The 25,403-nt window shown below is 42.7% G+C and overlaps 1 protein-coding gene and 1 non-coding gene across 2 annotated transcripts in view; one reads left to right on the forward strand and one right to left on the reverse strand.

Moving 5' to 3' along the window:
• Window positions 1-18,470, reverse strand: part of zgc:66447 (SLAIN motif-containing protein-like) — a 31,233-nt gene extending 12,763 nt beyond the window's left edge. The window contains exons 1-5 of the mRNA XM_036569400.1: window positions 18,048-18,470; window positions 15,012-15,604; window positions 7,137-7,276; window positions 4,505-4,648; window positions 246-386 (exon numbers count right to left, since the gene is read on the reverse strand). Coding sequence (XP_036425293.1) covers window positions 246-386; window positions 4,505-4,648; window positions 7,137-7,276; window positions 15,012-15,595 — 1,009 coding nt within the window. The 5' untranslated portion in view covers window positions 15,596-15,604; window positions 18,048-18,470. The remainder of the gene's footprint in view (window positions 1-245; window positions 387-4,504; window positions 4,649-7,136; window positions 7,277-15,011; window positions 15,605-18,047) is intronic.
• A 4,835-nt stretch (window positions 18,471-23,305) lies between these two features.
• trnar-ccg lies at window positions 23,306-23,378 on the forward strand. Its single transcript has one exon. It is a non-coding gene; the product is annotated as a tRNA-Arg (tRNA).
• Window positions 23,379-25,403: the final 2,025 nt, after the last annotated feature.

The following is a 25,403-nucleotide window of genomic DNA, read 5'->3' on the forward strand; positions in this document are numbered from 1 at the left end:
GCTAGGACCACGAGCCTATATAAGGAGCCTGATTATGCTAACCATGAACTTTAGCACCACTAAAAATTACTTGCACTGCGTAACAAATTTGCAAGCCCAGTTTGCTTATCGAGGAGTGCTTCTAAAATTAAATAACCTTTGTAGACCCGTGGAGCTCGATTTGCATTTGTCATATAATGGAAATGGTGATGAGATAGACACTGCAGGTCTGTGGGTTTAGGGGACTGAAGAAGGTTCACACTCACTCTCCTCTTGTAGCCTGGCCATTATCTGTACATCGGTCAAGTCCTGCAGCTTGTAGCCCATAGAGATGGAGTCATCTGACGTGCTCAGCTCACTGTCGATGGAGGATTGTGAGCTCAGTGCAGAGTGCATGCCCACGTAACCTACAATCACAAAACATACAAGAACAGCAGGCCTGTAATTACACTCGAATTCATCTCTAAAAGCGCACACACACTGACCGCCACAACACACTGGAAAACACAGAGGAAACAGCCAAATAGGGTGGGATCAGTCAGTCAGAGATTAAGGGGAAAAATAGAAATGCAGACATTGTACCACCTTCCTCACCAACGGTTTAGTTTTCAATACAGTTGTTTTTTTTGTCTTCTGTAACACTGAGCTTTAAAAGTGGGATTAATTAAAGCTGTTCAAAAATCATTTAAACAAACTATGACAGTATTTAAATAGTAATCAGGGTCATCAACAACAAGTTTTTTGGGCACAATCACCCATTATAAGTTAAGTGAGCCTTATTAGTCCCACAACGGGGAAATTTCACCTCTGCATTTCGACCCATCCGTGCAGTGAAACACCACTTGTACACTAGTGAAAGCACACACACACTAGGGGGCAGTGAGCACATCTGCCCAGGTTGGTTCCCTAACCTCCAGCCCACGACTGCCCCAGAATAGTAGCAAGAAAAAGTATGTGAACCCTTAGGAATTACCTAGATTTCTCCTTACATAGGTCATAAAATGTGATGTCATTCATCTAAGTCACAAGTACAGACAAACACTACGTGCTAAAGCTAATAACGCACAGTTATAATTGTTTGTCTTTATTCTGCACATCCGTTAAACACTCATAGTACTGGTGGAAAAAAGTAAGACAATGCTTAGATTTAATAACTGGTTGAACCCCCCTTGGCGTAATAATCTCAAGCAAGCGCTTCTGGGAACTGTGGATCAGACCTGCACAAGATTCAAAGAGAAACACTGGACCATTCCTCCTCGCAAACCTGCTTCAGCTCAGCCATATTCTTCAGCTGTCTCTCGAGGTCCTTCCACAGCACCTGTATTGGGTTAAGGCCTGGGCTCTGACTGCAAAAGGCGGATTTAATTTTCTGAAGCCATTCTGTAGCAGCTTTACTTCAATAGCCATGTTTACATGCAGCCTAATAATCCATTAATAATCCAACTAATAGCTCAATCAGAATAGAATATGACCAAGTATGCACCTCAATGAGAACAGTCTAGTCCGATTGAGGCCATTCGGAATACAATCTCTATCCGACTGATCGAGGTGGGTAATCCTGTAAATAATCCGTTAAATAGAAGAATAATATCCGTGTAAACGCCTGTATCTGATTACATTCCCTATCAGAAAGTTTAAGTCCGTTCTGATCATGTTCGTCACGTCATAGTGAAAGTTTATACCGTTCAACATGGCGGAGCAGAAACTGGTCTGCAGAGGAGACGAAGTTTCTGCTCTGATCTTTAAAAGACGGCGGTGGGACGGACGTCCAGCTTATGTGTCTCAGAACATGACGTCTTCCTCTCGGCCTTCTTTAATAAGGACATGTGAAGGACGTTTTCCTGAGTCTGACACCATTTTAAAGCAATTAAAAACACAAGCGCTGCTCACTGCTGCTCATCTCACTCTGACTGGACTCACGTGATGCTGGTTGTCATGGTAACGTCTACAATAAGCGGTTCTCTACGCATGAGCGTATTTTTGGATAGGATTACTTGTAGGGAGCATGTAAATGGAGATTTTCTATCAGACTGTTGAGTAGAGTGAGAATAAACACCTCAGTCTTAACCTGTAATCGGAATATATTTAATCGGATTGGGAAAAATCTTTGCATGCAAACACAGCCGGTGTTTAGGGTCCTTATTGTGCTGCATCATCTACCTACCGCTGAGCTTTTTTTTTTTTTTCTTCATCGAGTATCCTGCATTGTCCCTTTGGAGCGATCTTGGTTGGGCACTCAGTTCTAAGGAGAGTAGACACAGTATTATGACTACTCTCCATTTTGACATCTTGAGAACAGCAAATTCAACATGTGAGTGGTGCGAGAGGTTTTTGTAAGTCAAATTAGTTCTAACCCACACTTCCAATCTCATTTTACTGTTTGGACTACAGGGTTGCTAACTCCTGACTCCAGGACTCAGATACCTTTTCCAGAATACACTGTGAACATTTGAACAATATTCAATACAGACAAGAACAATACACATTTTTGTGTCATCAGTTTAAACAGACGGTGTTTGTTCTTTACTGTAACATAAGTAGACCAGACCATATTTTAAGAAGACTTTATACATAAACTCAGGTCATTCCAAAGGGTTAACATACTTTCTCTTGCCACTGTATTATTACTGTGCCATAGACATTAAAAAGCACCTAAATGCATCTTATCTTTATTTTCCAATTAAAAGGTTGAAGGGATAGGAATTATGATGTGTGTCGTCCACTGTAACACGTAATTTGGATGTTAATATATGTACAAAACTACTACTTGTCTTTATATGAGCTACTTTAGAGCAACATACGGAGGTGGCCTATTTCCATTAAGAAATAAAACATTCCTCCAGGCTTCCTTTAATTACTGCGTGACATTTTCTTGTCGAGCACGAAAAGAGGCTCACAAATTTCAGAACTGTCACAAATGATATGAGCTCACATTCATAATGATTCATAGCCAACAGTGTAGCTCACAGCTTTAAGACACCGTACCCAGCAGTAAAAGTGCAAGACTCAGTTAAACATTTACCTGTTGGGCTGCATAATAATCCCATTACGGTTATATTAATACCCACTACTGATTAGATAAACACTACCTATTATACAATAAGAGAAAAGGATATTTAAACAAAAGTGTAGTTGAATAGCAGACCACACCATGTTTGGTTTAGATTTAGTCCTTCATTTTTGTGGCCAAAAGACAAAGACATTTATTGAATAACGAATACATGTGTTTGAAACTAAAATCAGAAGTCCGCTGTAAGATAACAGTGTGAGTACAATAGTAAAAGAGGGGTTTAGGTTACAGGTTTTCTTCAGATTACAGCTTGCAGGGAAAAATAGTGGTAATAATAGGTACTATTCCACTGATACCTTTCTTGACAAACCTGTCTGGATGTGATATTTACTCTGTAAATACAAGCGTTGCCAACAACACACGCATGCAAATGCAGGTAATCATGGACTTGGCTCACTTGTTGAAAGCTGAAATATTTACCACCTCATGCAGAACACCTGAGCTTAAAAGCCATTGAGTGCACACACAAGTGGACACACAAATTGGTGCTGGGTGATATGAGCTCAAATCAATATCACGATAAAAAATATTCAATTAATCCCTCATAGTTCACTGACCAGGTTTATACTGTAAATATGCTCTGCATGTCTTAATGTAAATCATCGGAATTCAGGCGGCTTTTACATCAATTCAACTCAACATTCGTCATAATTTTGTGCTGCTGAGACCTCAAACATTTTTGGTGATATTTCTGTACAAAAATTATCCGAAATGTCCGAACGCGGCCGTAGGAGAACGAGGCTGCAGCGTCAAAGAATAGTTAAAAGTCTGAAAGCAAAGTTCATGATGGCTCCTGAGATGCTGGTGAAGATGAAGCTGATCCTCCGGGAGCGACTGGCGTTCGTTAGCAGTCGTGATTGTTCACCTCTGGATGAGCCGTGAAGCAGCGTGACGCTCTGATCTTTAGTGCATGTGGATCAGTTTAGGAGCTGATCTGTTCAGACTGATGACCCATACAGATCACATTTAATAGATAATCTGAACAGCCAAACTAAAAGATTGGATTTGGTGAGAAAATCAGATTTGGGCCACTTTTACCTGCTGTGTGAACGTAGCCTTAGCTTCCATGTCACGGACTGGACGTGGGAGTCATGTGATACACGCGTGGTAGTAAGTTTTTAAGGGGACAGTGCATGAACACACAGAGTGGAGAAAGGATTAACAGAATTAAAAAAAATCTAAATAACCGACATGGGCAGGATTGCGTCGGTTAGAGGTTCTGAATGTCGGTTTCGATTACTTTCCGATTAATTGCCCAGCCCTAAGACAAATCACAACAAAACATTAAGAAAAAAAAGACACACTGTAAGGCTGTGTCCAAAACCCATAAGCTTATTGCAGAGCACACAAATGTGTGTCTGTGGTGTTTTCTCATGTTTGCAGAGAGGGAGGCTGTGTGTACAGTAAGAGGTGGAATAAAAGCAGGTGAAGCGTCGTGTTAACATCATGCCATACCTGAGCTGCCACAGGTTAGTAGGGATTTGTTAGTTGATTTGTGGTACCCAGGAGAGAGCAGAGGGGCGCCTGAGGAACCAGCCTCAGCTGCTGAGCCTGCCGAGCTTTGAGATGGGCTGCAGTACACGTTCCTCCATCTCGAGGCTACGGGAGAGAAAAGGGAAGAATTAGCATAAAAATCAGCATCTGCATTAGCATTATATGCGCAAGTCCTCCAGGCACAACTTTCCATTACATTAAACTGATGAAGTGTGACAGATCTTATAATTCAAAGCACAACTAATGTTTTGTAACTGCTGTCCTAAAACAGAACATACTTCCTTCACAGTAGTCATTCCTCACAACTCACAGGCTCATTTATTATGTTTTCCAGTGTATTTTATACCGTCGTCAAAAGGACTGAAACTGAGATGTGTCTTTCGTATAGACGCCGTGATTTAGGTCATGAATGCTAGTCGTACTAATTCCTTTCTGCTCACGCGATCGTGTGAGTTCATGTGATGAGTTATATAATACAGATGCACCAAAATTAATTAATTAAAAATTAAATAGGCCAACAAAGAAATGTTATAGTCTTTGTAAATTTACAAGAAAATTCTGGTAAAAACTGATTGGCTGTGTGAAACTATTTCACAGTTTCTACAAGGGACTTTAGATAAGTGACTTATAATCTGTGTCCATGTCGAGTATCAAGAAAAGGTACAACATCCAAGAACTTCTCCACTACAGGTTTGATACCACTAGGGCTGCAACTAACGATGACTTCCATAATTGATGAACTGGTTCATTATGCCGTTACTAAACTGGTCTAATGACTAAATATTTCATGGTATACATAATATTCCTTTCAACAAGGTAAAAATACAAGGATTACACACGGATCTTCTAAACCGGACAATTAAGATCAGCAACGCCCTCGAAAATGATATTTACCTCAGCGTGAAATGTGCAAGAACAAAAAAGAGGAAAAAGCAACAACACGTGAACAAATATTACATCCAGCACCTTCCATCTTTGACCACCTCCAATTGAAATCCGTTCACAATGCATCCTGGGGGCGTTTACATCTGGCTTTTCATGCAGTCAAGCAAAATTCGAACATGATTTAATCACCAAAAACCTTATTATTAATTATATGTTAATGTAAAGTCTAAAGAGGCCCAAAATTTGAGTGCTATGCAGGCAGTGCAAGAATGCAGGACAGGCCATTTGATAGCATAACAGACAATGTTTAAACTATGGAATATGATACCTGTAACAGTAATTGCTGTGCCACTCCTCTGGAGTTGTTCCTTTACAGGACAAAAATGTGCTTCTGTACCATCCTCCAGCTGCCAAGCGGGAGGAGGTACAGAAGCATTAAGTCCAGAGTTCCGGTTCTGAGAAAGTTTCTTCCCCCGGGCCATCAGGCTGCTGAACAGCCAGTAGTGCTGGTGTATCAGTCTATAGGCCTGTACATTGGAATAGTGCAATACTAGTGTATATTGTGCATGTGTGTATATTTAGAGTCGGTGTTTATACTTTACCATACTTTGTCAGCCCCCTTTTACCCTGTTCTTCAGTGGTCAGGACCCCCATGGACCCTCACAGAGCAGGTAGGTGGGTGGTGGATCATTCTCAGCACTGCAGTAACACTGACGTGGTGGTGGTATGTTAGTGTGTGTTGTGCTGGTCTGAGTGGATCAGACACAGCAGTGCTGCTGGAGATTTTAAACACCTCAGTGTCACTGCTGGACTGAGAATAGTCCACCAACCAAAAATATCCAGACAACAGCGTCCTGTGACCACTGATGAAGGACTAGAGGATGACCAACACAAACTGTGCCGCAGCAGATGAGCTATCGTCTCTGACTTTACATCTACAAGGTGGACTGAGAAGGTAGGAGTGTCTAATAGAGTGGACAGTGAGTGGACAGTGAGTGGACTCCAGCAGCACTGCTGTGTCTGATCCACTCAGACCAGCACAAACTAACACACCACCACCACGTCAGTGTTACTGCAGTGCTGAGAATGATCCACCACCCAAATAGTACCTGCTCTGTGAGGGTCCATGGGGGTCCTGACCACTGAAGAACAGGGTAAAAGGGGGCTAACAAAGTATCAGAGAAACAGATGGACTACAGTCTGTAACTGTAGAACTACAAAGTGCACCTATACAGTAAGTGGAGCTGATAAAATGGACAATGAGCGTAGAAACAAGGAGGTGGTCATGATGTTATGCCTGATCGGTGTACACTAGTATTGCACTATTTCCAATGTACGGTTGTACAGTAATCAGTTATGAAATAAAACTATGTACTGTTGTACACATTCTGTATGTGCAGTTAGTAAATCTGGGGTAGATAAATAAATGAGATGCAGGTTCACAGAGGACAGAATATTGGTATAGAAATCTTCCAGATTATACAAGATATGGATAGGAGATGTACAACATGTCAATCTATATAGGTATAGATCATATTTTGATATAAATAATAAATAGATAATATATTTCACCATTTTAGTTCAAATTGATCGAATACTAGTTATGCTCGTTCTGGTATTCAACAATAACTACACGACTGTAAACAAAGCCGCCTAGTCTGGGTCCCGAGGTTGTGTGTAGGTGTTATCTTGTTACCACATGACGTACTTTGGTCCAGGCGGCTGATGAGCGTCCTGCAGGCCACCTCAGTCTCAGGACTTGGGTGATCCAGCACCTTCCTGCACCATTTCAGTGGAGACTCTGGGCCCTGCTCTGCCAGCACCTGCTTCTTTGGTGACACATACAACCTACAGAGGAGAACAGGACAGGAACCAGTTGAGCCAGTTTGTTCAGAGAGAACAGGGCTGTAGAAAGCAGATCTTTTAAGATATGCATGACTGACAGTGTGACAGAGCGTGAAAACACACCTTAATGATTAGCACCCAGATCAAATACACATCTGCTTTCACTAGTGAAGAATGAATGCTTGTGTTTACCAACAGCCAGCAGAGCCAGCACCGCCCAGCCCATGATATGAGTCTTTGCAGACAGACTGATAGTGCTGCCACACCAACAATGCAGTGTTTTCTTTCAGAGGTTAAACTGAGCTGGATCTGCGGTTACAGACCGAGATGATGAGCTGAAAAGTCAGTGCCTCAAGAGACATATCTGTATAGAAGAGAATGCTTTAAGCCAAAATTCCTGAATAGCCTCATGCCCAAGACTGATCTTGGACAGTTTAAATAATTCTTAAAAAGTTAGGAAAAAGCATAACCACAATTTAAACACTCACACAGCTATTTACAGCAGAAGATTCGCTACTACTTTGGACAAAGACTGGGCGATAGGGATGTGCAACGATATCCAAACCCACAGTGATCCAGAACATACTGCAAAACCACCATTAACTACTTCACAAAGATCTTAGATCTTAAGTGCTTCTTAAACTAGAAGCATTCTATAAAGAAAAGTGGGTAAAATCTCTCAAAGATTTTTTGCTCAAATCCGATCTCTCTGACACGATGGTTCACACTCGTTTAGGTCAGTGATTCGAATCTGTCATTAATGTGACGAACCGGCGTCCTGAAATGACCCTCATGAGCTCATCCTACTCAGTAACGTCACGTGAATGAATCTTCATCATCAGCACAAACTAACGAGCAGAACGAGCTTCGCTGAGAAGATCATTAACTCTGATCAGCTCTCAGCTTCATTATTAGAGCGAGACGAAGGAGAAAAAGGTGAGATGAGCTGCTTTTCCACTGTTTACAGGCTTTAACCTCTGTTCGGCGCTGCTGCCATGGTAACGCTGAACGACGGAAAAAAAGCGCATGAATTCAGATCTGAGCGTCACATTAAGGTCGCATGGCCACGAATCGGATACGTATCCGATCTAGGACCACACATGAAAGTGGCTCAGGTCGGATTTGAGCAGATCAGATTTGCGTGTCCACACAGCCCTGAAGACATCAGATCTGAGTCACATTAGGGCAAAAAAATCAGATTTGTGCCACTTCAGCCTGGTAATGTGAATAGTAGAAAACATAGTGATACAAATTTCCGGTAGTTTTAACCAGTTCTCTGAAGATCTGTGCATTTTCTTGGCCATCACTATGAATTAGGCTCATCATCCAAACCTCACAGGCTGAGCCCAACCCTTAAACACTCGCGCTCAAGATCTATACCCATCCGCAGAGGATGGTGACGTCAGAAGAGCGCTCCCTCCGAGCTGTAGGATTAGTGTCGCTCCGATGCAAATACCCAGTGAATCAATAAGTGGCTTGTGAGTATTTGCATCCTTCTACTGAGAGCCAAGTTCATTAAATGCTTCAAAAGCCACTGTGTGGGTGAATGTTGGTGTCGACACAAAGGCCTGCTCTAATGGCTCATCCTCCCTGTTGGAGAGATACAAAGGCACTAGACTCCCACTGGGAAGAACAATAATATGGACTGTAGCATTGAGGTCACAGATCTGGTTTGAAAGGTAGGTCAGTGGTGCTGACACTCTTAGCCTTTAGTCAGGATTCAGAAGCAGAACTAGATGTACTTAATAACGAGCCTATTTCATCTGTTTGTACGATGTGAAAAAGACTTCTTTTTGGTCATCATTTCTTTCTCTTCAGTCCTTATGTGAGAAAACAGGATCACATGTGTTCCACGTCCAGCCAAAGCAGTTTACCACCCAGCCCAAAGCAGATTACACCGTGCCCTTAAACAGATTACAAAACGTGGTCATGTTAACCTCATCCGTCGCATATGGCCAGACTACTAATGCGAAACTGAGAACAGGCTATCGCTGCTTTGGCAGTCCAGCCTCGGATAAGCTGCTAATTGGCCGTCAGAAACACAATGTGCTACCTTTGTACAAATTAGGTCTGTGCGCAAGGAAAGACCCCCAAATCCCAAACCAGCCTAAACCTCAGCACTGATGCAGCCTGGGACATATTAGGCAACTAAGAACCAAACGAAAAAGCTGGATTACTTGGATTAGTAACATTCCGCTACTGATCGCTTCTAGTAATCGTGTATTCATTAAATAAAATTTAGAGTATGACTGCAATCGGTCAAAACACTGCTCTTCTGACCATACCACAGCACACGCTGAGCTGAATGTTCGGTTATGATACTATATAGAAATTAAATTCTACAGCAGCTTGCATGCTGTGACATCAGACTTGCTTTAGAACAGAGGTCACTAATAGGTGGACCGCAGTCCGTGTCCGGACTCAGACGCTGTCCTGTGCGGACATCTATTATTAATCTCTTATTTAATTTCAATAGGGTGGTCCTATTTTAATCAGCGTAACTTTTCTAGCCTTACGGCGCCTCTTTTACGCCCGGGAGACTCACAGATCAATCGCATATGTTGTAAATATCACACGTGGCGCTACTCAGCCAATCAGATCTGTGCATTACGATGAGCACTGAGACTCGAGTGAGTGACACACACAGGGGGACGAGGCGAGAAACAGCAGTCGGAGAAGAAAGTGAGTCAGAGGGAAGTTATTTCACGTGTCGTGCTCTTCAGATGATGGAGGAGGGAGAGAGAGCACCAAGTGTGTTGTCCAGAGCGGAAGTCAGTCGCTGGTGCGAACACTGGCTGAACATTACGAAACATCGCTGTAAACGTCTGCGGGAATTTCCCGCGAAGTAAGAGTTAGACTTGCAGGAATCGATATGCTTTGCTGTTTTGTTCCACTAGGTAGAACATTTTGTGCACTTTGATGCCTCTTGTAACTGCCATTGATATATTCACAGCATTCGAGGCTGAAAGTGACAGTGTCTAAATACAGGACATCAATTCCTGTTCGTTTACTCCTCAGCTAGATTGGTCTAGTGTTCCCCCTAGATTTGCATTCAGGCTGGGTGGTAGAGCCTTTGTGTTTTAGCATACTGAGTATAAAATGTTACTGAGAAGATTAAACTGTGCTGTCGTTTTTATATTATACATTTGCACACAGTCTTATTTTAGGGCATTACCTAGTGCTGGGCGATATGATCTTAAATCAATATCACGATTAATTGAATTATTTTACCTCGATTACGATTAATGAGCAATTATTTTGGGTTTTTTTTTGCCCTGGTAGTTCACCAACAAGGTTTGTACTGTAAATATGTTCTGCATATCTTAACGTAAGTCGTCTCAACAGCCAGATCGGAATTCACGTGGCTTTTACGTCAAACCAGCTCGACATTCGTCATAATTTCGCTCTGCTGAGACTCATAAACATTTGGGGTGATATTTCTGTACAAAAATTAGAAGACACTCATCCAGAACCCTCCGTGTTTGAAGACATTTTGAAAGAAATGGCCGAACGCGGCCGCAGGAGAACGAGAATGACTGCTGTTCGTTGGCGGTCGTGGTTGTTTACCTCTGTATGAGCCGTGAAGCAGCGTGAAGCTCTGTTCTTTTGCGCATGTGGGTCAGTTTAGGAGCTGATCTGTTCAGACTGATGATACAGATCACATTTAAAAGATAATCTGAACAGCCAAACAAAAAGATTCGATTTGGTGAGAAAATCAGATTTGGGCTACTTTTACCTGCTGTGTGAATGTAGCCTTAGCTTCCATGTCACAGACTGGACGTGGCGGAGTCACGTGATACACGCGCGGCGGGACAGTACATGAACACAGAGTCGGGAAAGGATTAACCAAAAAAAATAAAAATAAATAATAATAATAATAATAATAATAATAATAATAGAAATAATTGACAATGACAAGATTGCGTCAGTTCGAGGTTCTGAATGTCGGTTTCGATTACTTTTTGTTGAATTGCCCAGCCCTAACATTAACATTATATGCAACAAAATTATTCACATTACTCCTGTTCAAAGCCAATCAACAGCTGATTTAATGGTAGGGGAAACACTGAAATATTTATGCCTGGTAATGCATATTGATAATCGATAATGCATCGATCCTGAGTTGATACTGGCACGAATAATGCCTTTATCAAACAGACCAGGTAACGATCAAACATGACCAGCACACAGTGCGTACGGTACTTTAGTCTCCAAAGGCAAACACCAGCAGTAGAATGTCGTACTGAAGAGCTCAGTGACTTTACGAATGGCATCGTCATCAGACGCCACTTTCGCCACAAGACTGTTCGTGAAAATTCTGGCACTGCTAGATCTGCCCTGGTCAACCGTAAGGGCTATAATAGCGTCTTAGTGCAGCAAGAGCTCAGCCACCAAGCTGTAGACCTAAACTCACAGCGCGAGGCTGCTGAGTGCTGAAGTGTGTAGTGCATGATAATCGCGTATCCTCTGTTGCATCACTACAGAGTTCCAAACTCCCTCTGGAAGTAACCTTAGCATAAGATCTGTGTGACTGGAACTTCATGAAATGGGTCTCCATGGCTGAACAGCTGCAAACAAGCCTAAGATCACTACACACAATGCCAGGCACCGCTGCAGTGGTCTAAAGCACATCAGTGGAGTGATGAATCAGCTTCTCTATCTGTCAGCCTGATGGATGAATCTGGGTTTGGAGGATGCCAGGAGAACATTACCTACCAACATGCACAGAGCCAACAGTAGAGTTTGATGGAGGAGGGATGATGATCTGGGGCTGTTTTTCAGGGTTTTAAATTATTCCAGATTTGCAGCGACAAATTACGGAGGCCCTTTCCTCTTCCAGCATAACTGAGCCCCTGTGCAAAAGTGAGGTCCATAAAGACATGGATTAGCAACTTTGGACTTCAGAGCCTCAACCCCACTGAACACCTTTGGGATGAACTGAAATGTGGATGGTGAGCCAGGCCTTCTCATTCAGCAGTGCCTGACCTCACAGATGCTCTTTTGACTGAATGGGAACAAATTCCCACAGACACACTCCAAAACACTAAAGAGCCACAAAGTGGGAAGGGGGGAGAAGAGAAAGAGAAAGAGAGACTGGAATCTTTGCATTTCTACTGAAAATGCAAATTGATAGGCTATATGCAACACAACAACACACACACACACACACACACACACACACACAAAATAAAACAGAAAAACATTCCCAGGTGCCCAGTTAGAGAAGCCTGGTGACTCGCTGTCTAAGACACCTCGGTCACGAAGGGCTCTTACTGCGCACACTCGCGCACACTCGCGCACACACACACAAACACAAACACAAACACACACTCGCACACACTCACACAGCTGGTCAGTCACGCAGAGCAGCGCCTTTAGAGAATGACGCTGGGCAGAACGGAGGAGACTCCCTCTCACAGCGAGAGATCAGTGAGGCGTGCAGTCACACCACCGCTACGCTCTCATTACGCTGCGAGCAACACGGATCACAGCAAATTACCTCCCTATTTTTCTGTGCTGAAGTACAAAGCTGGGCAGAAGCCCACACTCTCCATTAAAACGCTATTTACAGTAAAAAACTACAGGCGAGATAAACACCGTCGTCTTCAGCGCAGCAGAAACGCGATGCTGAACATTACAGCTGTTAAGCCTGAATACGGTAGAGCCAGATGGAAATATTCTTTGGATGATATCAAAGGTCCACAGAAAACCTACAGTTACATAAACTAAATATTTTATTTTACCTTCGAATTATTTTAGTTCTGTTTGTAACTGTTTAAGTTGAATATTTTATTTTTCTATTTATTTTTCCACTTTACATACTATTTTTATGTATTTCTACTCATTTTATTGTTTTTATTATAGTTTGACTGTTTCTTCTTCTTATTATTATTATTATTATTACATAATTTTTATTGTTGTGTTTCTTTAATATTTTTAAATGTTTTCTTTTATTATTTTATCTTTACTTTGTAATCTTTATTTTAACAACCTTAATTTGTAATGTGTTTTAAACTCTTCCTGTGGCTCTCGGCTACACTATAAACGAGGGCCCCCCTCAATGTAAACCTGAGCTTAAATAAAGAAAAGAATGTAACGAACAGAGCTCACCCTGTCAAAAGGTGACACGAGGTTCTTGCAGGGTGTTTAGCCCTCCATAGACCTCCTTTATGTCTTTGTGTTTAGCCCATCAACCTAGTGGGCATTGTAGTCAGCGATCAGTACGTGTCTCAGATAAAATATGCAATAGCCGTAAGTACAGCGTAGGTTTATCTAGTAAACTGGCAAACAGTAAACATTAAGATGCACGGACCCTTTTTACTCTGTTAAATCAGCGTATTAATGCATTTTTACACTCCTAGTCAAATAAAGTTTTTTCTATTTGTGTTTCTCAAAAATCTGCTTGTAAGCATAAATGATTTAAACACTTTTGGGGATTGTGCAGGATTAGTGCCTGCTTTAAAGACCAAATATAAACCATCAGTAAGTAAATCAACCGTATTAAACATTACAGCTGCACCATATTTCACCTGTAAACCATTATTGCAATACTGACACAAGTATTTAGTATGCAAATCAGCCCCCTAACCAATCACAATGTTTTTTCTACTTTGTGCTGTGAGCATCTTGACCGTGAGTGTTTTTGAGAATATTTTAACCCCTTACAAAGCCATGGACCCACCGGCGGCCCAAAGTTTCACTACACACTTCTGAAACCTAAGAAAAGCTCCATTAGCTTGCACTGAAATCCCTGTAGATAATGAATAATAAGCCTTAGTACAGGGGCGTCCAATCTTATCCGCAAATTGCCGGTGTGGCTGCAGGTTCTCACTCCAGACGAGCTGGAGCTCACCTGATTCTCACTGTTTAATCAGCTGATCTCAGTCTTCAAGCTGCTGATCAGGTGACCTTCTGCTTTGTTGGGAGTGAAAAACCTGCAGCCACACCAGCCCTTTGTGGACCAGACTGGACACCCCTGCCATAGTAGGTAATAAGCCTGGAATTTTAAGGGGTTAAAGAGTCAAGGTATTCATGTCATCCTGTAAATGTACATGATTTTGGTAATGCAGGCCAGTTTTTGCCACATCACCAATTCACCAGTGCATTTTTAACACACGACAAAACGTATCATAAATATAACACAGAGCAAAACAGGGCGTCCCAGAAAAACTGACATCATTTCGTAGTCTAATAACAGCCAATTCTCCCTCAAATGATCTCAAATTTTAACAAAATGTGTAAAAACTAATCAAGTTTCATTTCTATTTTTTTTTTGAAGAATGGCATTCACTAGAAATGAAAAGGCATTTTGTTTTTGTGTGTTAGAATATGCTCGAACACAGTCAAACGAGAGTGTGCAGTGGCATTTTCGAGAAAATTCAATAAAAATGCACCAACTGGAAAGCAGAATTTGGACATGGCACAAAAAATTCAAAGAGGAAGGCTGTCTGTGCAGGACAAAGGGGTCTGGACGACCACCAGTATCGGAAGATCAGCTTTGTGAAATCGGTTCTAAAATCTACATCCGTCTGAATTTCTTGTTCGAATTTTGATAAATAAATCTTGTACTGTTCAACATGAAGCCTATTTAATTTCGTTTGCCAGGACATGTAGTTACTCAGACACTCACATCTCAAATGATGTCCATTTTTTTGGGACACGCTGTATATTTACTACAGCAGAATTTAGTTTGTATCAAGAAAACCTATTAAATAAAAGTCAGATATAAGAAACATACCAGCTGTCTTCATCCTCAACACAGTCCTCCAAGTCGAGCACATCCACCTCGTCCAGAGCAGACTGGTCCATGCCCACGTCGCTCCCGCCGAGCGTCTCTGAATCATAGCTGTTGGGAGAGGGACTAGCCTGAGTTTGTCCCTGCGTTTGTTCCAGCCCTGCACCACACGGAAGACTCAAGAACCGTCCCGGCTCCTCCTCTTCATCCTCCAGCCTCGCAGCTTCGGGGAGCGGAGACATATCTTCACTGCTGCTGCTGTGAGGCGGGGATCGCTCAAAGTCTCTGCCCGTGAGGCTGCCTCCATCCTCGGGCTGGACAGCAGAGCTCGTGATCTCTTCACACAGTGTCCTCTCGTTTATGTTGCTGTTGGTGCCCCTGAGATGATGTTTGTTCCCTCTGTTCCGCAAGCTTTGGTTCTGAACCTCCAGTCGCCGCACGAGCTCCTGCAGCTTGCGCACCTCCTGCAGCTCCACCTCGGCCATGTCCTGCTCCACCTCGAACCCCGGCTCTGCGCTCGCCATGAGCCCGCTGGTGCTGCCATTGTCTGCCTGCTGGACCACGTTCCCACTGTCCGGAACCACCATTCTCCCACACTGTGGACGGTAAAGAGCACACAGGTGTGCACCGTTACTCATTTGTGGCAGAACAGAGGCTCAACAAGCTTTTAGCCGTATTGGACACACCTCACCCCCCTGCCTGCTACACTGGATAAACGGAGAAGCTGATTCAGGTCAGACTGTTCCAGCTGCGCTGTGTTAAAGAGCCGTGTGAGATCTTTCTTACCCACTGATATACGGCTCTACAGCCAGTCTCCTCACTGCAGAGACGGTACTGATCTCCTGCTGTCTGAACTGAGCTGAACCCCATCACTATATCTCCTCTCTGTTAATACTCACTGTGTAATATATCACAACTGCTACTGTGATGACTCTCACTGCACACTTTACACTGTAAACACTGCTGCATCTCCTAGTTAGTTAGTTATGTCGGCATTCATTGTGCTTTTAGTACTCAGTGCCTGCTCTCATGTAAATACAACAAATCTGTCTCATATGCCACGTAAATATGCAAACATATACTTTTATTTTATTTCTCTTATTTTAACTTATGTCTATTTTTATTTCTATTTTTTAATTATATGCATAGCATATCGTCGCTGTCCAATGAAAAACATGTATCTCCATTTTTTGCGATTTTTACTTTTCTGCATCATTTGAGCTCAGCAGCTGTCCTTTACATTGTCTGAAAACTTCATGGTGAGTGGACCAATAAAAATGCTCCAAAATTGCTTAGAATAAAAACTCTTCCCATTAGCTTACAGTGAAAGTAAAGAACCTTTTTGCTCTCTCCTGTAAAGTTACCATTTTGGAGATACTTGTTTTTCTTTGGACAGCGACAATATGCGAGTTTATGTGCAATTATATAGGGGGCCCCAAAGAAACTGACATCATTTCGTAGTCTAACAACAGCCAATTCTCCCTCAAATGATCTCAAACTTTAACAAAATGTGTAAAAACTAACCAAGTTTCATTTTTAATGTCCAGTTGAAGAATGGCGTTCACTAAAAATGAAAAGGCTTTTTGTTTTTGTGTGTTAGAATATGCTCGGACACGGTCAAACGAGAGTGTGCAGTGGCATTTTTGAGAAAATTCAGTAAAAATGCACCAACTGGAAAGCAGAATTTGGACACGGCACAAAAAATTCAAAGAGGAAGGCTGTCTGTGCAGGACAGAGGGTTCTGGACCACCACCAGTATCGGAAGATATCGTCAATCAGCTTTGTGAAAACTGCAGTTCCCTTCAGGATCAATAAGCTTCTATCTATCTATCTATCTATCTATCTATTAAAATAAGATCATATGCCAAAAAGTCTCTCTTACATGATCATAAGAAGCACTTTTCTTCTTTCAATTTTAAATATAACACAAGCATGAAAAGATACAGCAGACACTGCGCTCAGAAACTTCAGGTGCCAATCAGAAAATTCATTTAAGGCACTTTGTGGAGCTTTTTTGACCAAAGCAGCTCACTTCAGCTTAATGAAAGACAGGTACAACAGTGGCCATCAACTTGAGACAGAAACAAAAGGTGGTCACCTTGGACCATCAGTGCCTCGACCTTTGCTGCACACATGGAAGAGGCCTAACTTTGGACTGAAATTCAATTCAACTTAAGCCCCACCAAAGACATTCCTGCTTATCTGGGCACAGAAACCACCTCTCAAAGCCACTGCTAGTGAAGTGTCGCCCTAACTACATAGTTGACTAATCTACCAAGTACTCAGCGCTAGCAGCGGAAACTAACGCAGAACTTTCCTCTCCGAGACTGAAAAACTCCTGATATTCCTTTTCGGTGCTACTGATCACAAAAACCCGTGGAAAGGCAGGCAGTTACCCTACTTTTGTGGGTCAAGGAAACCAACATTGCTAACGTTAAAACGAGCCGACCTAGTGTAAAACAGGGCTCTGGACGAATATCAAACGATATAAACCTGCCTAGTTTATTTCTTTATCTAGAGATAACTTACAGTCGGAACACTGAGCGCCGGCCCTGTGCATAAAAGCCCGTTTCTCACAATATAATTAACTTAAAACGGAGATTCCGGTCCAGTTCCAAAAGCCGGTCACTGCAACAGAGCAACTGCGGTTTAACCAAAGCTTTTTATTTGAAAAACGACCAAAAAACACTCGTTTACGTTACTACACTATTTTAATACCGTGTTAGCTGCTTCTGTTCGGACTGACGACCTGAGTTTCATATCTATCCGTTGGTGTAACGCTATAAACACAGCGTCTGATCTCGGGCTGCTGCAGAAAGGCGAGAAGCTTTGGATTTCACGGCTATTTATGAATTTTGTTGGGTCGGTTTTAATGAAGAGAATCATAAAACACGATAAGACCGAGTCGCCTCGCCTGTTTAGCGAGCAGCAAAACAAAACCAGGCTAACGTGGCTGGCGGAGCCGCTGCGACCCGCGGGGTCCAATGACTCCTAGATTAGCTCGTTAGCCGCTGCACAAGCCACATTACAGCACCTCACCTGCCCAGGTTCGTCCAGGTCTCCTGTTATCGGCGGCCCAGCTCCGACATTTAAACCCAAACACGTTATTGGATCATCAGCCTCCCGTTGCTATGCGAGAGACTGGCTAGCAACCGTCGGCTGCTCGGCTAGTTAGCTTTCTCTCCTCTCGCTAACCAGCCAGTTTGTTATCGAGCGGAGAGTTTGACTGACACCAGTTGAGCCAATCAGACTCCAGCTCCCGCCCACTGCGGTCGCCCGCGCGCCCTACTTGGCGATGTAGCCCCGCCTGCTGGACGCTTCGAGTAGCGTGCTCGGTGTTGGTCCTCCAAAGCTGCAATAGCACTGTTTATACAACAGGTGGCAGCAGTGCTTCAAGTTCGAACACAGCGCGTTTTTGAGCAACGAGGACGATCCGCTCTGAAGTAAACTTGCCTGCGTCCCATTCGCTCCTCCACTAACACTGTTCCCTACTTCCTGCTCCCTTAGAGCTCCACGGCAGGGCAGGGCTGCTCAGTCCTGGTCTTGAAGATCTACCAGTCTGCATAGTTAAACACCAAATCCAGGTGACCGATAGGCACCGATCAGGCATAACATTATGAGCTCCTCCTTGTTTCTACGCTCATTGTCCATTTTATCAGCTCCACTTACTATATAGGTGCACTTTGTAGTTCTACAGTTGTTCTTCAGTGGTCAGGACCCCCATGGACCCTCACAGAGCAGGTACTATTTGGGTGGTGGATCATTCTCAGCACTGCAGTAACACTGACGTGGTGGTGGTGTGTTAGTGTGTGTTGCGCTGGTCTGAGTGGATCAGACACAGCAGTGCTGCTGGAGTTTTTAAGCACCTCAGTGTCACTGCTGGACTGAGAATAGTCCACCAACCAAAAATATCCAGCCAACAGCGTCCTGTGGGCAGCGTCTTGTGACCACTGATGAAGGACTAGAGGATGACCAACACAAACTGTGCAGCAGCAGATGAGCTATCGTCTCTGACTTTACATCTACAAGGTGGACTGACAAGGTAGGAGTGTCTAATAGAGTTGACAGTGAGTGGACACAGTGTTTAAAAACTCCAGCAGCACTGCTGTGTCTGATCCACTCAGACCAGCGCAACACACACTAACACACCACCACCACGTCAGTGTTACTGCAGTGCTGAGAATGATCCACCACCCAAATAGTACCTGCTCTGTGGGGGTCCGTGGGGGTCCATGGGGGTCCTGACCACTGAAGAACAGGGTAAAAGGGGGCTAACAAAGTATCAGAGAAACAGATGGACTACAGTCTGTAACTCTAGAACTACAAAGTGCACCTATATAGTAAGTGGAGCTGATAAAATGGACAATGAGCGTAGAAACAAGGAGGAGGTCATAATGTTATGCCTGATCGGTGTATGTTGGATCTGAATTCTCCAGGGTGGTAGATCTCCAGGACCCAGAATTGGCCCCCATGATGCGGTTGAAAGTAACAGCCATTGGGAATACGTAGGGATGTGTTATTTTCAGGAGCTACTTTTCTGGTTCTTTTATCCAAAAACAATCTTGCAACAACACAGCAATGCTGCCATTTACCACTTACAGTTCAGTTAGCAGGAACGTAGCCTGTTATATCCCAGTTCAAATTGTTTCTTTTACTGCAGCAGCTGACTGATCTTGTAGTAATTTAAAGATGTACAAATCTATGGGGTGTTTGCACGTATAAGCTTAGTGTGATGTAGTTAATTATTATCTTGCTACCACCATTTTTACCCATTTCATTTATTTATTTAGTCTCACGGAATGGGCAGGATGTTTGTGCTGGAAGTATGCAATCTCATCACAACATCCATTCACTGGCTATCATAGTATTTAAATCTCAGAATCCCGATGAGCTGGAACGTCATGGAACTTTACAGCCCAACCCCGTCTGCCTTCTGACTCTACCCTCTTCTGTTTGTAATCTTTTGCCTCTGTCCGACTCCGGCCTGTACTGATTATGCTGTTATGCTGTTTTCCCTTTAGTTGTGTTTGAATATACACAGCCCTCTTTTTGGAGACACATAGATAAATATTTATAGTTCTGCCACATATTTACTTATTAGTCTTTACTAGTCCAGTTCCTGTTTGTTCCTTAGTTCCATGTTTTCCTACTTCCAGTCACAATCCAGCCCTCCAGCCCTGCCCAAAAAGACATCCTAAGTCCTGCAGTGCTTGTCAAAGACCCAGTCCCATTTCTTCTTTTCAACCCCTACCCCTTGTTTTTGAGTGTCACTTTGCCCCCCTGGAACTGAGTCACAATGGGTAGTGTTTGAAATCTTCCCTCTGAAATGGGACCCTCAAATAAAAACAGCATTGCTTCATTAACAGCTACCAGCGCTGCTCTGTAGGCAACCCTGCCAGTCTGCAGTGACAGCAGAGGAGGGTAAAGTTCAGCTCCTCACTGCTGGGCTTTAGTTACATTTAGGGAATCATATGCCTTCAAAGAGGGGGGCAATTATTTATTATGAAGTCAGTTTTTTTTTCCGCCAGCTTCTCCTTCGAATTTTCCCGTTCCACCTTAAATGGAGCAGCAGTTAAATTCCAGTGCTTCAGGCATCAGAACTGCCGGACTATTTAAGATAGAACGGGAAATTTAGCTATCTACTGAGACGTCAGGCTACTATTAGTGATTTTTTTATGCTTGTTATGAAGAAAAGGACTATAATATATTGAAACAACATTAAACTAAGACAATACAATGTTTATCGTAATATTTAAACAGAAAATTCTGACATTTGTGGGTTTCTTTGGTCTCTTGTTCTCCATCTTGCCGGTTTTTCTTTTTTTTCTCATAACTCTCTGTTTGGAGTCTCTGAAAAACCTCCGTTTGGAGGGTCATGTAGCCCCAACACTTCGCCCCACCCCTCTGTCTCAACAAGAATCAGGACACCCTGGATGAAAACATGCAAAACAGAGGGCTAAGGGCTAAATGGTAGGGCCAAGGGGTGAAATGGGACTGGGCCAAAGTCATCAGGTCAGTTTTTTCAGCAACATGAAGATATAGGGGGCAAGGGACCTCGAGGCTGATAGGTTTTAGCGCTGATTACATTTTTAAAAAGCTTGCCCAAACTCACAGCACATGCTTTGAAAGAATGCACTTGTGGGCGGAGCAATTGATGCTGAAACATCAATCAGACAGATCAAGTTGAGGAATGCCAGCTGTGGAGCAACTGTGGTGAACCAGTATTGTTCCTATCTGAAATAATTATGATTTCTTGTTATGAATTATGAGTGCTCCTACACCTTTTTAATATGAGAGCTCCAACACCTTTCAATATGACCCCAATAACAATGGATGAGGCTAGTATGTCGGAATGTATGTGGGTGCAGGAGGTGTGGGCTGCTCATGTCTGTGCATGTCAGTGTCTCCAACATGTTGCAGAGTCTTTGCCAGATGCTCTTGAATGATAGGCTATGGGTTAAAAGCCGTCGTCTTAGCAAGAAGAACATTTTTATGAATAGCTCTTACGATGTTCCACCCACACACAAGTTGATAAGTGCACATCCGCAGGGGATTTCTTCTCTGCGTTCATTGTTTTTCCCATTTGGACATTATAACAACTGCAGAACGTGTTGCACCTTTTAGCAGCTTGACAGATAAAATGCTAAGGTGAACTGCAGTGTTTCAACACAGCCTGTTCAATTCAAGCCTTGGGTTCACTACACGACTTTTAAAGTCTGACCAGATCATAACAGACTGGGCGTCTCACACTATCAGACTGGTTTTTGCAGACTGAAATATTGGGGATCCTCACTAAAAGATTAGGGGTCACACACTACTCAACTTTTCAGCCGCTGCTGAACCGAACGGAGCTCACTGAACCCACTGAACTCACTGAACTCTCGCAAACTCTCGCGTTCTCCCATTACTGGGAGATGCAAATAAACAAACGTGGAGCTGCTGCTGCTGTTTTCTCTGACACAGTAAAGAAGCAGCAGGTAAACATGTCTAAATGAGGATCATCAGGATTTAAAAATGTGGTCAGTTTGGTATTTTCAGAGTTTTAAATGTAAACTCAATTCTGCCTTAAACTCAGCTGCATCTTGTTGCATTTTCTTCTTTTGCGCTCTCAGTTCTCATTGGCCGTTGGAGGGGTCTGTTTAGATTGAACTGTTGATCAGTTTATGCCTCTAGATTACGTTGGGTCAAAAAATCAGACATGTCTGATAAACTCCGACAGGCCTGAAACACGATTGGGATGCAGTAAATCTGTCTGCGCTGCTCACACACGACTCACACAACTGTCGTCTCCGACTGACCCAAACATCTGCAGACTAGAGCCGACCAGCTCAGACTCAGCCAGACTGAAAATTGGGGCTAAAATTGGGGTAAAAGTTGTGTGGTGTAACTCCAGCTTTAGTGAGTTAGTGTTACTACACTGGGCTGGACTCCAACCTGGGCCAGCGGGGCCTCTGGTTTCTAAGAGCCTCAGGGCTCTTATTTCTATTTTGAATATAATATATACATCGATGGATTGATAGCACTTCTTATTATGGATCATTAAGTCATTGGGACATTTTTGTAATTACACCAATGAAATATTTATGGAATATTTAGTATGTAAGTGACTGTGCTGTAAATTGTATGTTTTACATTACATGTCCAAAGGTTTGTACACACCTACATCCAACGTTTCTTTTGAAATCAGGGGTATTAATAGGGAGTTTGTCCTCCTTTACTGCAGTAACAGCTTCTACTCTTCTGGGAAGGCTTAACACTAGATTTTGGAACATTGCTGTGAGGATTTGCTTCCATTTGGTAACAAGGGCATTAGTGAGGTCAGGTACTGATGTTGGATGGTCAGTTCTGGATCACTCCAACTCATCCCAAAGGTACTGGTTGGTGCCCCATCACTCCAGAGAACACAGTTCCGCTGCTCCACACCTCAGTACTGGGGAGCCTTACACCCCTCTAGCTGACACTTGGCATTGGGCATAGTGACTCATCCGGCTGCTCCAGACAAAAGTAGTACTTAAAAAGTAATTATATGTGTCTCAATCTGTCTTCTTTCCACATTAAGTTAGTCCATATCCTGATATGTTGTCTGACTTTAGAACAGTCCGTAGCAGCATGAGGTCGATCTTTTTTTCCTCACCCTTTGTCATGCTTGTTGAACTGATAAAGCCGTGCTGCGGGCTTTTACGCAAGGAATTACTTTGCTCACAAAACATGAACGGGGGCTTACAAGATTGCATCAGTGATGGAAGTGATTCCATCAGTTATTTAAAAGTAAAGTACACATTTTATGCCCATGAAATGGCCCAGTGGCCTAATGGATAAGGCATCAGCCTCCGGAGCTGGGGATTGTGGGTTCAAGTCCCACCTGGGTCGTTGTTTAAGCAGCTTTAATTAAGGTTTCTCAGGCCAGACATTTAAAGAATTTCCAATGTTGACTTACTTGTGGTTGGTATGGTTTAGTGGGTAACATCTTTGCCCTTTACGCTGTAGACTGGGGTTCAATCCCTCACCTAGGAAAACACTATACCAATAAGAGTCCTTGGGCAAGACTCCTAACTCTACTTTCACCTACCTGTGTGAAATGATCAAATTGTAAGCTGCTCTGGATAAAAACGTCTGCCAAATGCTATAAATGCATAGCTTCAGTTACAGTAGACTGCTAAGCTTTAGCCTTTATTTTAACAAGAAGCATTTGGTTGTAAACGTGATTTATTAACACTAATAAAACCACAGCAAGAACAAAATGAGCTCCTGAGCAGAAAGCAGAGGTGTGTCTCAGAGAGCCGTCTAAGAGCTGCAGTTAGAGTACTGCTCTTTTTTCTGGCAGAGTCTGAAACTGAAAGCAGCGTTGTTTACTGCTGCTTTCTGCTAGTTTTTTGCAACTGCATTAGTGTATACACAGAGAATTATGGGCTGCCTTCAAAAAATGATGTAACTGAGAGGGAACAGCAGCCAGAGATTTTACACAAACATTCAATTCAGATATGACTGGGTGCCTCACTGCCTCAGAATACTGTGTGTAAAGGCAGCGTCTATTATATTCAGACACAATCATTATTAAAATCACTCCAACAATAAAGACTCTAACAATTACAAAAAAGGACACAAAGCACACTGTAGGCATAAAAGGGTAAAAAATAATCGTGAAAGTTTGGTGAAATGGTCAGAATTTCCCACTTATGTGAAAAGGGCTTGAGCCTCTGTTGTCTGCTTAAGGGGGAGATGAGTTCCCTGTCCCACTCGCCAAAACCACATGACCTCGTGATCCCTGTATCTCGAAATTTATCCAGAGAAATTGTGTAACAACATATTAGATTTTTTCTTAATAACCAACAAAATACAATTTTTGTTATGGAGATCATTTCAAGGCAGACTAAGGTTTAATTGAAGGTTAAATAATAGATAATTTGGCTAACTAGGGAACAAAGAAAACTGCTCCTGAATGAAGAGTATCTAGCTCTTGCTTGTGAGCTGAGCCAGTTTATCTGACTCACAGAAAAGAGCTGGAATGGCCATCACTAGTTGTCATGGTGATATGGCCCAATTAATAGTGATCCACCATCGTGAGAAAGAAAATCCAGGATTAAATTGAACTAATTATCAAAGCAAGACATCATGCTTTGTGAGAAGCCCCTGTTCCATTTACAAAGACGATATTTACTGATGAATGCTGTGTCAGTACACAGTGGCCACAGTGGCCCCACGGGATACACTCATAAGCCCTATTTGAGCTGGATTAGTTTTAACAGAGGAGGTAATGTAATTTGTGCATGACTTGACTGGACAGTTCATACAGCATAAAGGATCTGTGTAATTTCCTTAAAATACCCCAAACAGCCCAGATTGAAAATTCATTTAGGAATTATGTAACAGGCACCACTTCATATAATAACATGTTGTGTGGCTAAATGGCTCATAGACTAGCATTAGGCTAGTAAAGTGGGTTCATTCAACCTATCAAATGCTGCCCAACAGGACAGAAAACACACCGCGCTGCAAAAGGTACTTTCAAGATATTTCATGTTGTTGATTTGTGTTCTTGTCCTGAACTTGAAGATTAAGGACTTTGATCATATCAAGCTCCATTTTAGCTGTTAGCCTTGTCTTTAGGTCACAAAAAAAACCCAATAAATTTGCCGTTTTCTATTAGCTGGTTTATCACATTACTGTGATGTCGATTCAAATAAGGCTACTATTACTGAGGGAGCTCTGAGTTTGGCGAATTATAGACCTAAAACCTATAAGAATAACTAGAAGGGAAAAATCTGTCAACAAACTATAAGTTAGCTTGACAAAGCAGTTGCTATGGGAGCCTACCTGGTTGCTAAGGTGTAGCTAGGCTGTTGCTATGATATCCTAGATGGTTTCTAAAGAGTTACTAGGCCATTGGTATGGTAT

This window comes from Colossoma macropomum, unplaced genomic scaffold (genome assembly GCF_904425465.1).
Source record: "Colossoma macropomum unplaced genomic scaffold, Colossoma_macropomum, whole genome shotgun sequence".
Taxonomy (NCBI): Eukaryota; Metazoa; Chordata; class Actinopteri; order Characiformes; family Serrasalmidae; genus Colossoma; species Colossoma macropomum.